The sequence below is a fragment of the Zingiber officinale genome, chromosome 7A (genome assembly GCF_018446385.1).
Source record: "Zingiber officinale cultivar Zhangliang chromosome 7A, Zo_v1.1, whole genome shotgun sequence".
Classification (NCBI taxonomy): Eukaryota; Viridiplantae; Streptophyta; class Magnoliopsida; order Zingiberales; family Zingiberaceae; genus Zingiber; species Zingiber officinale.
This window is the reverse complement of record NC_055998.1, coordinates 78,511,397-78,526,295: the sequence shown is the minus strand read 5'-3', so window position 1 is coordinate 78,526,295 and position 14,899 is coordinate 78,511,397. Positions and strand designations below refer to the sequence as shown.

General features: G+C 37.2%; 1 protein-coding gene and 1 long non-coding RNA gene across 5 annotated transcripts; both read left to right on the top strand.

The window, feature by feature from the left end:
- The first annotated feature begins 526 nt into the window (after positions 1-526).
- On the top strand, positions 527-4,271 carry LOC122001601. 4 transcript variants are annotated; one of them, XR_006117409.1, is made up of 4 exons: positions 527-972; positions 1,167-1,254; positions 1,560-1,639; positions 4,191-4,271. XR_006117409.1 is itself a non-coding variant. In XM_042556433.1 (4 exons), the coding sequence occupies exons 1-4, from the start codon at positions 990-992 to the stop codon at positions 4,217-4,219; spliced, it is 303 nt and encodes a 100-aa protein (XP_042412367.1). In that variant the 5' UTR covers positions 818-989; the 3' UTR covers positions 4,220-4,271. The 4 variants fall into 4 exon arrangements, 2 of the variants coding, with proteins under 2 accessions (XP_042412367.1, XP_042412366.1); XR_006117408.1 differs by having other exon boundaries at positions 816-972; positions 1,135-1,254; XM_042556433.1 differs by having other exon boundaries at positions 818-1,095.
- On the top strand, positions 2,897-3,385 carry LOC122001602. The gene is made up of 2 exons (XR_006117410.1): positions 2,897-3,096; positions 3,239-3,385. It is a non-coding gene; the product is annotated as an uncharacterized LOC122001602 (long non-coding RNA).
- Positions 4,272-14,899: the final 10,628 nt, after the last annotated feature.

Here is a 14,899-nt window from a genome sequence, read left to right as displayed (position 1 = left end):
AAATAATTTAATTTCCCCCCAATATTTAGTCAAAATTTGTAACACTTCACTTTTCCCTCCAAACCTAAACCTATATCGCACTGTCCTTCCCCTTCCTAGATCGACGCCCTTTCCTCTCACTACAAGAAAAAAAGTCTATTGTGACATTTTCTATATGACACTTATTAAAAAAATATCATTATAAATATTTTATAATGACATTCTTTATCATTAATTATTTTTTTATAAAAATTATCATATTAAACTTTGTATGGTTTTATAAATGTCATTATTTAGCTAACAACTAATAGGAAAGTACGATAGAAGACCTTCTAGCATTCCACTGTAGTTTGATACATGAGAGTACCGGAAAGCCAAACAAATGTCGATGGTATGTGATTCCTATCCGCAGAAAGTGGAGCGAAAGCGAACTCGACCAAAGGCTGGCAGTACTGTATAACCGGACCAGACTTGGTCATTATTAACCTAAACTTTCCTTCCCACTCGATCATTATTTCCTCCCCTCTCCTTCCTTTCCTCTATCACCACTAGGTTTCTTCCATCTCCTTTCTACCGCTAGGTTTCTTCCATCTCCTTTCCTTTCCTCTATCACCGCTAGGTTTCCTCTCTCCCACCCCTTCTTTCCTTTCGTATTTGCAGCGCACCAGGTTCTTCCCTCTTCGCAGTAAGCAAGGAGTTCAAAGGTAACCCTATATCTTATTTCTTCCCTCTCCGCAGCACCGTGTGTAACCTCGCCAGGCGATGAGAGGATGCTTTAGGTGTGGCCACACTCAAGGGGGTCGCAGCCTCTCCAGACCACTAGTTTACTAGCGGTCGATTTGCGAATGGATGCACGCGAGGGGGTCGATGCCTCACGAGGCAGCCCGTTCACAAACGGTTGCACACGAGGGGGTCTAAGCAGTGGCCTGTAGCGAGGCAACGACATCGTTATCTGCTTCTGAAACTCTCGTGTTTTTCCATCTCCATATACTGGTAAGCTTTTCAAGAAGATGGAATTGCACAAGCTAGCAGATATGCTACTGAGGATTCAATTAAGTCATGGCTTAATGAATTACTTTGCTTGGTTGTTGCAAGTTACATTCCAAATATCACTATGTTAGTATTCTTGATGAAAAGTAAATAATTATTTTTCAGGTCATTCTCTAAATGATCTTTTATTTGTCTAGACTTCCACATCCAAGTGAATGTGCCCTTTACTATGTCAACCGAGATATACTTTTCTAATATCACAAGGAGAGTGAGATATGTTTATAGGTACTTTTATTTGGTTAAATTTGTGCTATTTTTTCATTTATATTACAGGGCATGATTTCCCTTTATGTTGCTTCTCACTACAAAAAGTCACCTAATGACTTACAAGTTACAATTGATGGTTAATGCTCCATCCCATTACTTGTTTGTGTTACTTTGTATTTTATTTCTTAGCTATAGTTACAAAAAACAAATTGGACTCCTGGATTTAGTAGTAATCTTGACCATACTTATTAAGTTGGGTATACCAATGAGATGTTCTATATGTTCAAGCATTGAACTCATTTATTGTTTATGTCAATTTTCAGGTTTGTCTCTCCATTGTGGAATTCAATGATATTTTTTCTCCTCATAGAGAGAAGACTACACTTGAGCATGAGCCTAGCTTGTAAGTACATGTACAAGTTATAGGAATTGCTATATAGGCTTCAAATTGACTCCTTTTTTTCTTGAAGTCTGTACTATTCCCATTCATTCTTTTCTTTCATCTCATTTGTTTTCCTCTGTATTGTTGAAGGATAGTTTTTGATAGATATGATTATTCTCTTGAGGAAATTTGTTTTTTTACTTCATAAGTCTAAAACATGTTATTGTTAGCTTTATGTACCTTGCCATGCTTATTTACTACATGCAAATCGAAGTTTGAGAACTCATGTTGCACAAAAGCTTCAATTTAAATAAACTTTGGAAATTTCTGTTGGTAGTCATCCATAAAATGTTTACATGGTTTGATATGATTTTTAGGTGTAACAACTTTGCCAGCTTCAAAAATCATGCCATATTCCTTTTTAATTTCTTTTGAGAAAGAAAAGAATTATTTGGAAAAAAGGTCTTCTTATTTGATGTTTTTCGTTTGTGTTCGCAAGCTTTATTGGTTCTTTGCCTTGAAGGTTAAAGATTGTAAGATACTTTTTTTGGAAAGGTATGTTTGCCATGACAAATCTTTTGTGGAGTCATTTATATTTTTTATAGCAGTTACTTGTTTTGATTTTATGTGCTGGGAATCAGAAAATGTATAGTAAGTTTTTAATGGACATCTAGAAGGATTTTCATCTTCTAAATGATAGTCAATGTTTCTTTTTTTTTCAATCATTAATTGTCATTCTAGTTTGTATTAATCAATCTTCTATAGCATATTCAGGATTAGAATATGGATGTTCTCAATCTGTTAATTCACCATCTAAGAAGCAACAATTAAAATACAAGTTTACTTTTATCGACCTATTAACATGGCCCAAGATTGACTTTGTTAACACTTTTCCAAACACCGGAAGCATCTACCTCACCATCCACCATATCCAAGCTTACTTTGTAAATTTTATCCATCAAGTCTTTGTTTATTTTAGCTACAAATAAAAGTAACTTCTTTTGGCAGTGCTGGGTCCCATTAATTGATCTATTTTCCTTTAACTGTATAAGAAAATATAAGCTGTGCCCTTGCAGGTGGTTGCTGCAATTGGCTTCAAGGCAAGAAGGCCTGAGATCACAAGTACTGTAAATAGACATGTGGCTGCCATAATTGAGTGCTGTTGGGCCAGGTATAGATATCTATTGCCTGATGCAGGCATGATTATTAAATATTAACATACTTCTTCACTCGTGCTTCCCCACACACTAACTTAAATCACATGTTGAGCTTCAGTGAGCCATGGAAAAGGCCTTCTTTTTCTAGTATCATGGAATCCTTGAAGCCTCTAATCAAGACTCAGTCACCTCAACCGTTACATTCTGATATGTCTAGTATCCAATAGCCAGATGATTGCATATTCCTAAGAGAGATGTGTATTGTATCTATTCTACTTGTCAAAAAGGGTCCCCTTCAAATTTTGCCTGTCAGAGGATCAGGTGCTTTTCAATTTCCACAGTAATGTTCTTGTATGCCCATATTTTGTCAAGAAAAAAAAAATCTCCACATTTATCTATAAAAAACATCTGTCTTGAAGTAGCATTTTGTTTAACAGATCATATTGATTTGGTTTGTTTGCAGTGCCAATGAAGCTGCTGCCAGTTTTCATTGCATCACCGCCAACACGATCGATCTAATCAGCTATAGATATTTTTCAGTAAATTGAAGTTCCATTCGCGTTTATATGTATATTTTGTTTAACCTAGGTGCATTATATTTTTATCCGAGCTTACATTGAAAAAAACTTATTAGGAAAGAGCACAAGCCTTTTGAGGTTGTGTTGCAATTTCAGAGTGATATCAGCATGGAACTTGTATATTGCCAGCCTTTTACCGTCAGTTATCTAATCAAATGTGTGCATTCTGAAGGTTGGCTTTTTAGGGTGTATAAGTTGTGCTTTCGATTTCCTCGGTAGGCGAGAACTAGAGGAAGATGGTCTACTTTTAGGATTAGTCCAGCGAAGTAACACCCCGAGTTTCATCCACCATATCCAAGCTTACTTTGTAAATTTTACAAACATGTAAATTTTAATACAAGAAGTTAGCTTGTATTTGTCAAAAGACTTGATGGATGTTTCTATCTTCTAATATGTAAATTTGTTGTTTTGTGATGTGACGTTAGCTAAGTATGGATTTTTTTCTCTCTGATATCATATTAGTCCCCCTACAATTATTGTACCAGTTCCTAATATATCATTTTTTTTCACATGGTCTACTTTTCATGTTTGCCATGTTTTGTGGTGGCTCTTATCTTTCAAGGAAATTTCATGCCGTTTGATAACATACAATTATAAGAGACTGTTGTCATATCTAATTTAACTATCATTTCATTCTTGATGAGCCAAGGAAATTAAATCGGTTGCAAGGAATAGCAGTACAAAATCTAAGATATATAAAATTTCAAACTTATTTGATTTCATTTTTTAATTAGTCAAGACCTTGCCCAACTCTTCATCACAGCATAGTCAATTTCATTCTTGTTGTCATTAGGCAACATGTGTATTCATTGTGGTATTTTTTTGTGAACTTTTCAGACTGGCAAACTGCTGAAGGAGGCAGATAAAGAAATTGGTCATCAGAAAACAATTACCTCCCTATCAAAATCTGCAGATGGCTCTCATTTTCTAACAGGTTAATCAGATAAGTTTGCCAAGGTGACAACCACTTTTATCTAGAGTTTTTTATCTCACACTTCAATTTTTTGTTTACTTCATAAATTTCATTTATCTCACACTGTTACATCTATGCCGAATTTAGAAGAATTAGTGTTGTTTGTACGTTTCGACTCCACTTTTTCTTTGTCCATTCTATCGCAATCAATAAAATCTTAGAAATATGAAAGGAGTTTTATGTGCTGGTGTATGCATAAGGTTTACTTTATTTATCCATTACCTTTCTGAGCAATTCCTGTTCTTTTCTTCTCATACTCGCCCATTAGAGTAGTCTGAGGATTGAATTTTGTTACTTAATGAGGGCATTTCTAGGATGTACTTCTGCTGCAGATAAATATCTGGAATTTCTTAAGATGACCTGGGGATAAGTTCTTGTTCTTTGTTTGGTGAATTAGTGTATTTTTCTTTGAATTAGAGATGAAGATTATTAAGGATATCAATGTATATATTAGTCTCTTTCTCTCTTTCCTAACAACTTAGCTTTTAGGATAAATAGTCAGCCAATCAAATTTGAGAGAAAAAGAGAGGAGAACCTTCACTTGTGCAATTGGCGACCATGCACCACTCTTGTTGTCCACTGTGCTGTAAGGCAGAGTTGACGGATGTAAGTGAGATATGTTAGGATCTTTATGTTCTTGAATTTGGGATCGTTTCCAAGGTTTTTCTGAAGTAAAATTGCTGCTTAGGATCTCAGCGTCCTAACATAATCGATGTTTCTGAGTTTTGTGACCTAGTGCCCTATGATTACAGTAATGGGCTAGTTTGCATCAAGAAAATTCCCTGCTCTTGATAAGAAAGAAGACCATTAAATAGCTTCCTGATTGTGAATACTTCATTACTTGTAAATTAACCAGATATACACTTTTCAGTTGATCTGTTATAGTAAAAGCCAGTAATAGAAACTACTTAACCATCCAAATCTCCTGTACAGAGATTTAGACCCCCATCTTCATGCACATGGCTAACTGTACTGATGATGCAACATAGAAATAGGTAATTTGTTGCAGTTCCACTTAATTAACACTTTCACTCCATATCAACCCACCTTGTATTTGTCTGCTTCATTGATTGCGTGGTGATGGTGAATTTTATAACTTTTGCTCCTTATTGTATTATGTCTATTAGCCATGTGTATACAAAGGGCACAGTTGCATTCTTGCTTATGAGATTTGGAAGATGACATCAAAGGTAGTACAATAAATAGTATATCTCTTCATTTGCTTGTTAACTATGAACATTTTCTTTGTTCTTCTATGCTTCCTTCACTGTTATATTCGTTATCTTCCACAGCAGCCTTTAAAAACTCAGTATTCTATTTTATTTGATACATGTACACATTTGTTTTAGTTATTTGACATATGGTGGATTTATGTGTTTTTACAGTTTACAAATCTCAAGTACTCCAGAGTTGAAATTGATGAAGTGCGGTTCGAGTGGGCTGAATGCATGCTAGATTACATTTGAGACAGTTGTACCTTGATGTGTTAACAGAATGTTATACTTTGATTTTGATATCTATTAGCTAGCTTTTGATGTAAAAAGAATGTTTGGGTATTTTATGGATATTGTTGTAAGAAGATTATTTATATAATTTGTGAATATTTGTGTATTTTATGAATATTATTGAATGAAGAATATTTGTACAATTTGTGAATATTTGTGTATTTTTTTTTGTTATTGTTGGTTTTAAAATCAAATCTGTGCTGTTAAAAAATATATATATTACATCGGTTTTCCACCGATGTAAAACCGGTGTTATAAAGTAATATTACATCGGTCATTTACCGCTGCCAAAACTGGTGTTATTAACATATAATATTACATCGGTTTTACACCGTTGATGAAACAGTGTCGTTAAGTGATACTACACCGGTTTTAACCCGATGTCTAAAATGATAGACTTTTAACATCGGCTTCATAGACATCGGTCGAAAATCAAATAGACACCGGTGGAAAACCGATGTCTATGAAGGTTTTTGTTGTAGTGATCGCTTGTTCCTTCATGGAGTTCGATCAACTTGTCCCGTAACTCTTTAGCATTTTGGTGCAGTCCTACTCGATTCAGCTCTTCCTTCGTCAGCCCGCATTGTAGTGTGTTGAGAGCTTTGTAGTTTGTGGAGGACTTCTTTCTCATGTCTGGAGTCCACTGTTCCAAATCTAGTGGGTTTCCGGAGTTGTCGATTGACACCTTGTAACCTCTGGTGACACTGAACCATTGATCAAAATCGGTCTTCAAGTAGACCTCCATCCGCTTCTTCCAGTATGAAAAATTGTCCCCGTTGAATAGGGGGGGCGTACTGTGATGAAGCCTTCAATTTGAGACATATTTGTCCTGCACACAATTAAACAAAGAGGAAAAAATCCCAAGACTTGGTCTTGGATTAGCAGTGCGGAATAAAGTTAAAGAACTGAATTGGTGTCGCACCAATTCAGCTTAATTACTATGAATTTTTTTTTCCAAAACTGGCAACAATACCAGCTTGGATTTATAGCGCAAAACTGAAAATCGAAGAAAAAAATTAAAATAAATTTCATCCCTGTCTGATTGGTGGTTGCACCAAATCAGAGCGGTACTTGCTCTGATACCACTTGTTGGATCTTGTAATTTGATAGGGGGGTGAATATCGATTTGAAACGTTGAAAAGAATATTGAGTACACAGCGGAAAACACGAAAACAGAGCAATGCTAACACGAACCTTTTTACATGGTTCGGAGTCTTGGTCGACTCCTACTCTAAGGCTCGCACTCGTTGAGTGCTTTCGTTGGGCAATCCACTAGCAATTCGAATAATTGTTTTACAATTGAAAGTATAGTTGCTTTAAAGAAAGAATACAGACAACCAAAAAGAAATAAGAATGAGGCGCGCTGTCGGAGGAGCTTTCGCAGCGTCGCAGGAGTACAACACGGCAGAGCAAATGTTGGAAGATCTTGTTGTTCGTTATTCTTTGCTCCAGGGTGCATCCTCCTTATATAGGAGGCTCGGGACGCTCGGATCCCTTCCAGGCGCCTGGAGTGTGGCATATCCCGTCCAGCCAGAGCGCTCCACATTGTGACGTGCGTGTTGGATCGTGATCGTTCGATAGAGGGGGGTGAATATCGATAAAATTTTTCGTAAATAGTAAGCACAGCAGAAAAATAATAAGCAAGAAAAGAGCAAGGCTAACACAAGTTCTTTTTACTTGTTTCGGAGCCTTTGGCGACTCCTACTCCAAGGCCCACACACAAGGGTGCTTTTGATGGGCAATCCACTAGCAATTCAAATAAGTTTTTATAAATTGAAAGTACAGGAAATGCTAAAAGAAATGAAGTACTAACAATAATAAAAATAGATGAAAGAACGCATTGTTGGAGAAGCTTCAACGTCGCAGGAGCACAGGAGAGCAGTTCTTCAGTTTTTTGAGTTGATTCTTTAGCTCCAGCCTTGACCCTCCTTATATAGGAGGTTCGGGGTGCCCTCATCCATTCAGGGCGCCTTGAAGTGACGTAGCTGAGCCAACTAGCGAACTCCACGTGGCACAGCGACGTTGGGATGAAATTTCGCCTCTAGGAGCCCAGACCTGTTCCGGGTGCCTGATCACTTCCGGGCGCTTGGACCCAAGTTTTCTAGCAGACTCCTTTCTGCAAGAAAAACGTTAGTCCGAGGCAATTGTACCCTACAACATAGATTGTTAGCACAGTTTTATAGATAAGCAAAATAGTAATTAGATTCCGTCTCTCCGAGACTGGAATCTAGTTAAGATATCGACTTAGAATTCCGAAATGGTTCTAAGTCGGATTGACACATAAGTTCCCTTCCCGGGAATGCATCTTCACTGTCATTCTCCTCCAGTGACTTACCTCAACTTACCTGCCAGACGTCCGGTCAGCCCTTCGACCCGGTGTTTGGACTTCGTGCCAGCTATCCGGTCAGCCCGTCAACCTAGCTGGGCTTCGTGCCAAACGTCCGGTCAGCGACCCGTTTAGATTTCGTGCCAGCTATCCGGTCGGCCCGTTGACCTAGCTGGGCTTCGTACCAGACATCCGGTCAGCCCGTCGACCTGTCTGGACTTCTCCTGCACACTCGGTTAGAGTGTTAGATCAACAACAAAACTAACTTAATCTATTTTGTCATTCATCAAAACCTGGGTTAAATCGTTAGTGTTAACCGCACCAACAGTGCGTTGGGGATAAGTTTTGCACTCCGGGCGCCCGGACCACTTTTTCTCCAAGAAGTCCTTCTCCTGCAAGAAATAGTTAGTCCGAGACAAAGTGCAATTTATATTACCTTGCAAAATAAAGTATTAGCACAGTTATAATTAACAAGCAGAGTATTAATTAGATTTCGTCTCCTCGAGACCGGAATCTAGTCACGATCTCAACTTAGATTTCCAAAATGGATCTAAGTTGGATCGACACCTAATGTTCCCTTCCCGGGAACACATCCTCGCTGTCACTCCCCTCCAGTGACTTACCTTAACTTACCTGCTAGACGTCAGGTCAGCTTTTCGACCCATCTGGACTTTGTGCCAGTTATCAGGTCAGCCCATCGACCTAGCTGGACTTCGTGCCAGACGTCTGGTCAGCCCGTCGACATATTTGGGCTTCGTGCCAGCTATCAGGTCATCCCATCGACCTAGCTGGACTTCGTGGCAGAAGTCAGGTTAGTCCATCGACCTGTCTGTGCTTCTCCTGTACACTTCGTAGAAGTGTTAGATCAATATGAAACTAACTTAATCTACTTTGTCATTCATCAAAACTTGAGTTAGACCGTTAGTGCTAACACACCAACAGTGGCGTCTTCTATCTTCTATACCAAGGTTCGTACTTTCCTAAGTATTGGGTCAAGGTTTCTTTTCATCCATCTTATCGTCTTAGACCTTCCTTCTTTCTGTCTTTAATTCGTTGTGGATTCTTGAAAATCTTTCTCGTTAGGTTCACATCATTTTGTATCAGAGCTTTCAATACAAGAAAAAAGCTAATAGAGAACGCTTTTAAAGCGTTGTCTTTGTGCCTGAAAAAGCATTGTTAAAGGCACTGTTGTTAAAAGTCTGCTCAACGACAATGCTTTTAAAGTGTTGTCGTTTGTAGCAAAGACAACGCTTTTGCAACGCTTTAAAAGCGTTGTGTATTTTTTGCAAAAGCATAATTATTGCAACGCTTTAAAAGCGTTGTTGTTTTTGGCAAAGACAACACTTGTGCAATGCCTTAAAAGCGTTGTCTTTAAAAAAAAAAATTTAAAAAATCTATTTACAAAATTATTTTTTTATATTTACAAAACTATTAATTTTCTTTTACCATGTCTAGATTCGAATTTGACATATAAAATAGCATTAATTAGCTCATCTAATGATTTCAAACTCATACCAAACAATAGAATTCAACTACAAAGTATTAGTATTTACAGGAGAATTCAACTATACACAAAGACTGAATATTTCTGTTTCAAAGTAGTTAATGACATTCAAATTTAAAACAAAAAAAGACACAAAATATCTAGCCGGCCTCGAAGACAACGATCTGCATGCTTACTTCTACTAGATATATTGATCAAAATGGATTGACGGCTTGAGACTGGGACAAAACACCTACCACTATGTATCTGTCACAGAAAACAATACCATCAGTATTATGCAAAAAAAAATTTCGGTGGTAATAGCTGAAAATAAAGGTCACAGTTCACACCATACAATAATTTTTAAGAGAAAAAGAATTAAGCATAAAATAACGGGGAATAGAGTAAACGAAAAATACATGTGCTACTTTGTTTCCGCCATGGAAATATAGCAAAAAGAATAGCATAATTGGAGATGCTAGGGAAACCACTGTGAGACCTAAATACATAATTAGATATGCAGTGTAAAAAGAACAGCATATATTTCTTTGAGCTTCACTTCGCTTAGCATATATTAGATATGTTTCTTTGATGAATATTGTAACGACCCAAAATTCCTCATTACAAGTCCTAATAGTACGTAAAAATATTTAGAAATGCTTTAGAAAAATTCTAGAGATTTTTAGAAATTTTTAGAGTATTTTTATGTAATTTTTGGAGGTCGTTTGGTATTTTTACTAAACGAAAGAAATTTCGACAAAAATAATGTCCAAGCCGAGATTCGAATCGGAGACCTCTGACCAAGCCAACTCTTAAGCGAATCCGGCTGACGAAGTGTCCCAGCGGGCGTTGCTGAGTAAAGAAGGAACAAAAATCTATTTAAGCAGTAGTTGAGGAATAGGAAATAAATTGAAATAAAAAGGGGCGGCTGAGGAATAGAACCCGCGACCTCTGACCTGGTCAAGATTTAGCAAAGCGCGGCTGACCAGGTGGCCCAACGAGCATTGCCGATTAAAAAGGGGAATGAAATTTATTTAAGCAGTAGTTAGAAAACAGAGAATAAATAGGAATAAAAAGGGATGCAGCCAAGATTCGAACCCGCGACTCAGACCCGAATCGAACCTTAAGCAAATCTGACGGACCAAGAATCCAAGCGGACGGATCTGTTTAGAGAAGATAGAAAAATTTATTTAAGGAATTAACAGAAATATTAAGTTATAAAAAGGGATAAGTTGATGCTCTGTTTTCCCGTAACCTAAACCATTCTCTCCTTCTCTTCTGCGTGCGACGACGGAGCTCGGGCAGAAAACAAAAGGGAGTTAGGGCATTGTCTCTGGCGGTCGGCCAAGGTCCTAGAAGCCCTTCTTGTTCGGTTGTGAGTCCAAGAAGCAAGGTAAGTGCTCTCACCTGCAGTAAGAGTAGTTCCGAGATTTCCTTTACTTGCTGCCATGAATTGAGGTTTCAGATTCTTGCTTCCTTCTTGATTTCATAGCATGTTGTAAGGGCAATGCTCTTGATGTCTGCTACCGAGAATCTCAAAGAAAGAAATGAATTGTTTAGTTAGGCATATGGTTTAGATTTCTACAGATTTCGGATTATGCTGTAAGGATTTGTTGATTGAGGTTTTACTGCCGTGAGTTTTATAAAGAAGATGAGAAGGGGTTTTAATGGATTTGGCATGTAGGTTAGACTTCTCAGTTCTTATAATTAGCAACTCATAATTGGATTTTTGTTAATTATGGTTACCTCAATGGACACAGTCGGCTCATATAGAGCCTTGCAAGTTCGGTTTGTGCTAAGGAAAGGGCATGAATAATTTTAGTTCCGAGGTGTTCAATGGATTGCTGTGGCACAGTGTATGAGGAATGATTGTTCAGTATTACAATTTTGATTTGTTTAGCATTGCAGTTTTGATGGTTTAGCATTGGAAGATCCAATTTGATCTCTAGTAGCTTAATTAGATTTGTAGATCTTTGATTGTTTAGCATGAAGTTTGGTTGGAGCAATGAAAAGGGGCACAAGTAGTTTCCTTGGGGTTTGCTATGCAATCCGGTCATTCTTCGCTATTAGGCAATGAACATGAGATAGTATAGATTGGTTGTTGAGCATGTAAGTTTCGGTTAAGATCCTCTTAAGATTTTTGGTGGAACTTGTAGTGTAGATTTTTGGTGGAATTTATAGTGCAGATTTTTATTAAAGCTTATAGTGCAGATTTTAATTAAGCCTATAGTGCAGATTTTAATTAAGCTTATAGTGCAGATTTTTATTTAAGCTTATAGTGCAGATTTTAATTAAGCGTGCAGATTTTAATTAAGCTTATAGTGTAGATTTTTATTTAAGCTTATAGTGCAGATTTTAATTAAGCTTATAGTGTAGATTTTAATTAAGCTTATAGTGCAAATTTTTTTAAATTAATCTACAATTCTTATATATAGCATGCTTAGTCTTGCTTCAGTTCATATGAGACTACGGTCCAATGGGTGGGCTCCCATAGTCGCCTCTAGGTTCAGATAACCTAGCTCTAGGTTCAGATAACCTAGTAAGAGTAAGATAAGATAAATGAGCTTATGAATTAGTATTTAATTTTTATCAGTGGCACTGTGCTGGACTCTTAGTTGTCCTTGGGTTGGACTCCCATAGTCGTCCCTAGGTTTAGATAACCTAGTAAACCCTAATAAATTCGGGACTAACTACCTCGGGTCTAGTTAGGGATGCGCGCATAGCAATTACAGTTGTCGGGCCCATCAGCAACTTGATTATTATTTTTATCTATTATGAAAATAGTTTTCAAAACTTCACAAATCAGTTACGTGAATACAGTTCAAATTTAGCATTAGCCTAGCATCAGTTTAGCTCAGCTTATGTATCAGTTCAGTTAAACTTATTATTCTGAAGTATAAAAGTATAAGTTTTGAACAAATGAAATAAGCTTTACATGTTTAACATTTCAGCATGTCTTGTTTCTTTTGCTATTAGATGAGCATGTATAGTATTTCCTTTAAAGCATTCAGTTTTAGATTTATTTTATTCACATGCATATTCGAGTTTTGTGAGTTAGAGCGCTTACTAAGCAATTTTGCTTATAGTTGCATTTCCTCTTACTGCAGATAAAGGAAAGGAAAAGTTATAACAAAGGAAGGTGACAAAGAGGTGCGGATGGATGTGTGATGACTGGACTATAGAAGCCTTGGGATTTAGCATAAGAATTATTAAGATTGTCATTTATTAAGTAGTATGTGTAGATTAGTCATTTAGTCTTCCGCTGCTAGTTAATTGTATGTTTTGAGTTCTCCGAGAGTTTTAGGAATTACTATCAACATGTGTGCAATATTAATTAAGATAAGTTAGTAGTCCAGTAGCGCTCCGTCCTCACAGACTAGTAGTGAGGAATGTGAGATGTTACAAATATTGCTAATGAGCTTCACTTCGCTTTGAAAATCAGCTCTTGCTCTACTAGTTTGAGCAATTGCCAGCCGCTTTTCCGCGACCGTTCTCCCATTTTTAAGTTGACCTTGTGAAAATTATAATTGTCAGTACATTTACATTCATTCTGTTGGTAGAAGTATAGTATGAATATGATTATACTAACTTTTTTAAATTTTTTTCTGTTGATAAAAAAATGATCACATACTTTTCCCAAAAATTTCACTTGGAAATTGTGATTCATCAAGAAAACAACATTACCAATAGTTCAGGACTTCACCTTGTACACATCTCCGAATCCTCCTTCTCCTAGTTTATTTTTTTCACTGAAATTATTTGTAGCATTTTTTAGATCCCTATAACGGAAATTTAGTGACCCCTGTAATTTGGTTCCTCCCAATGTATCTCCTGCAGAAAGATAACCTCGTGAGAACTATTAAACAAGAAACAATAAAGGCACACCCAATAAAAGAATGTTAATCAACGTGAGAATCCTTGAATCTGGTCTAACAACAAAATGCTAATTAAAATAAACACAATAAATTGTCTTGAACAAACACAAAACTCAGCTTGACAATGTGCATGTTTAATTGGAATGACAAGAATCAATCTTAAACACCTCTTTATTCTTGAATACTAAACAAGCAGAATATGAACTCAAGTAAGCTCCACCTGTTGTTCATCAACAAAGCTAAGGAGGAGTTGATTCAAGATAATGACATAAGATCGGTTTGTACAAGCTAATAGAATGATGAAAAATAAATATTATTTCAAACAAAGTTCTATCATCTATCTATATACATATTAGCATCTGAATCATAAAGAACTTAAATTGTTTGTAACTTTGGAAAGGATAAGGAGATTGAGCTTCTATGTTTCAATGTAAAGAGCCATGAAGCAGGTGTACCCTATTGTTTGATAGTGGCCATAATGCACACTTCAAAAGCAAGGATTTATCGATGACATAACTATGCCATAGTAAAATAGCTGGTATGTTTCATGACCGCCTTAAATGACTCTTCTAATGATAGCAGAAACTTGGTTGACTACTCAAATTTGTGATGAAAACCGATATGTATCTCGACACCCGGACCTAATCAAACAAAATGATGATTTTTGAGCTTATTACTACCTACTAAGTACCATGGAAAATTAGCAGACCAATAAAAATAAGATGAGATTCATAAACCTTCGGAAGGATTTCATTGATCTCTAGATCTTCTGATCCATAGAAGAGATACAGCCCCTAGGTGTTTTGTCCCAGTCTGAAGCCCCCTCGCAACCTCCTCCCTTAGCACCGAGAAGAATCCTTGCTTCTTCTCCATCCTCCGTACCGCTTTTCGCCTTCACAAACCCTAACAAAAAAAAGATGAAACGAGGATGAATCGGCTTAAACAAATCCCCCCATGTCGTCAATAACAATTTGCTCCGACAAACTAGAGCAAGACAAAGACCGAGCTGCAAATATCGATCTTCCAAAGAGGAGGCCAAGTGCGGAGGCGACGATCCAAGAGCGGAGTGATTAGGGCATTTGCTATTTGACGAAGAGGTGAAGGAATTCAGAGGAGAGGAGGTTCGCGGAGAGGAGTTCGCCAGAGAGGGGTTTGCTGGAGAGGAGTTGGATGGAGAGGACGTGAGAGGAGTTGGAAGGAGAGGGTGTGAGAGGGGTTCGGGAAGATAGGCATGAGATGAGGAGTTGTGAGAGGGGTTCGGGAAGAGAAGCATGAGATGAGGAGTTGTGAGAGTGAAACCTAAGGGTACTTGATCCAATGATTTGTATTACAACGCTTTTTAAAAATCGTTGTCGTAGACTAAAAAAATGCTAATAGACAACGC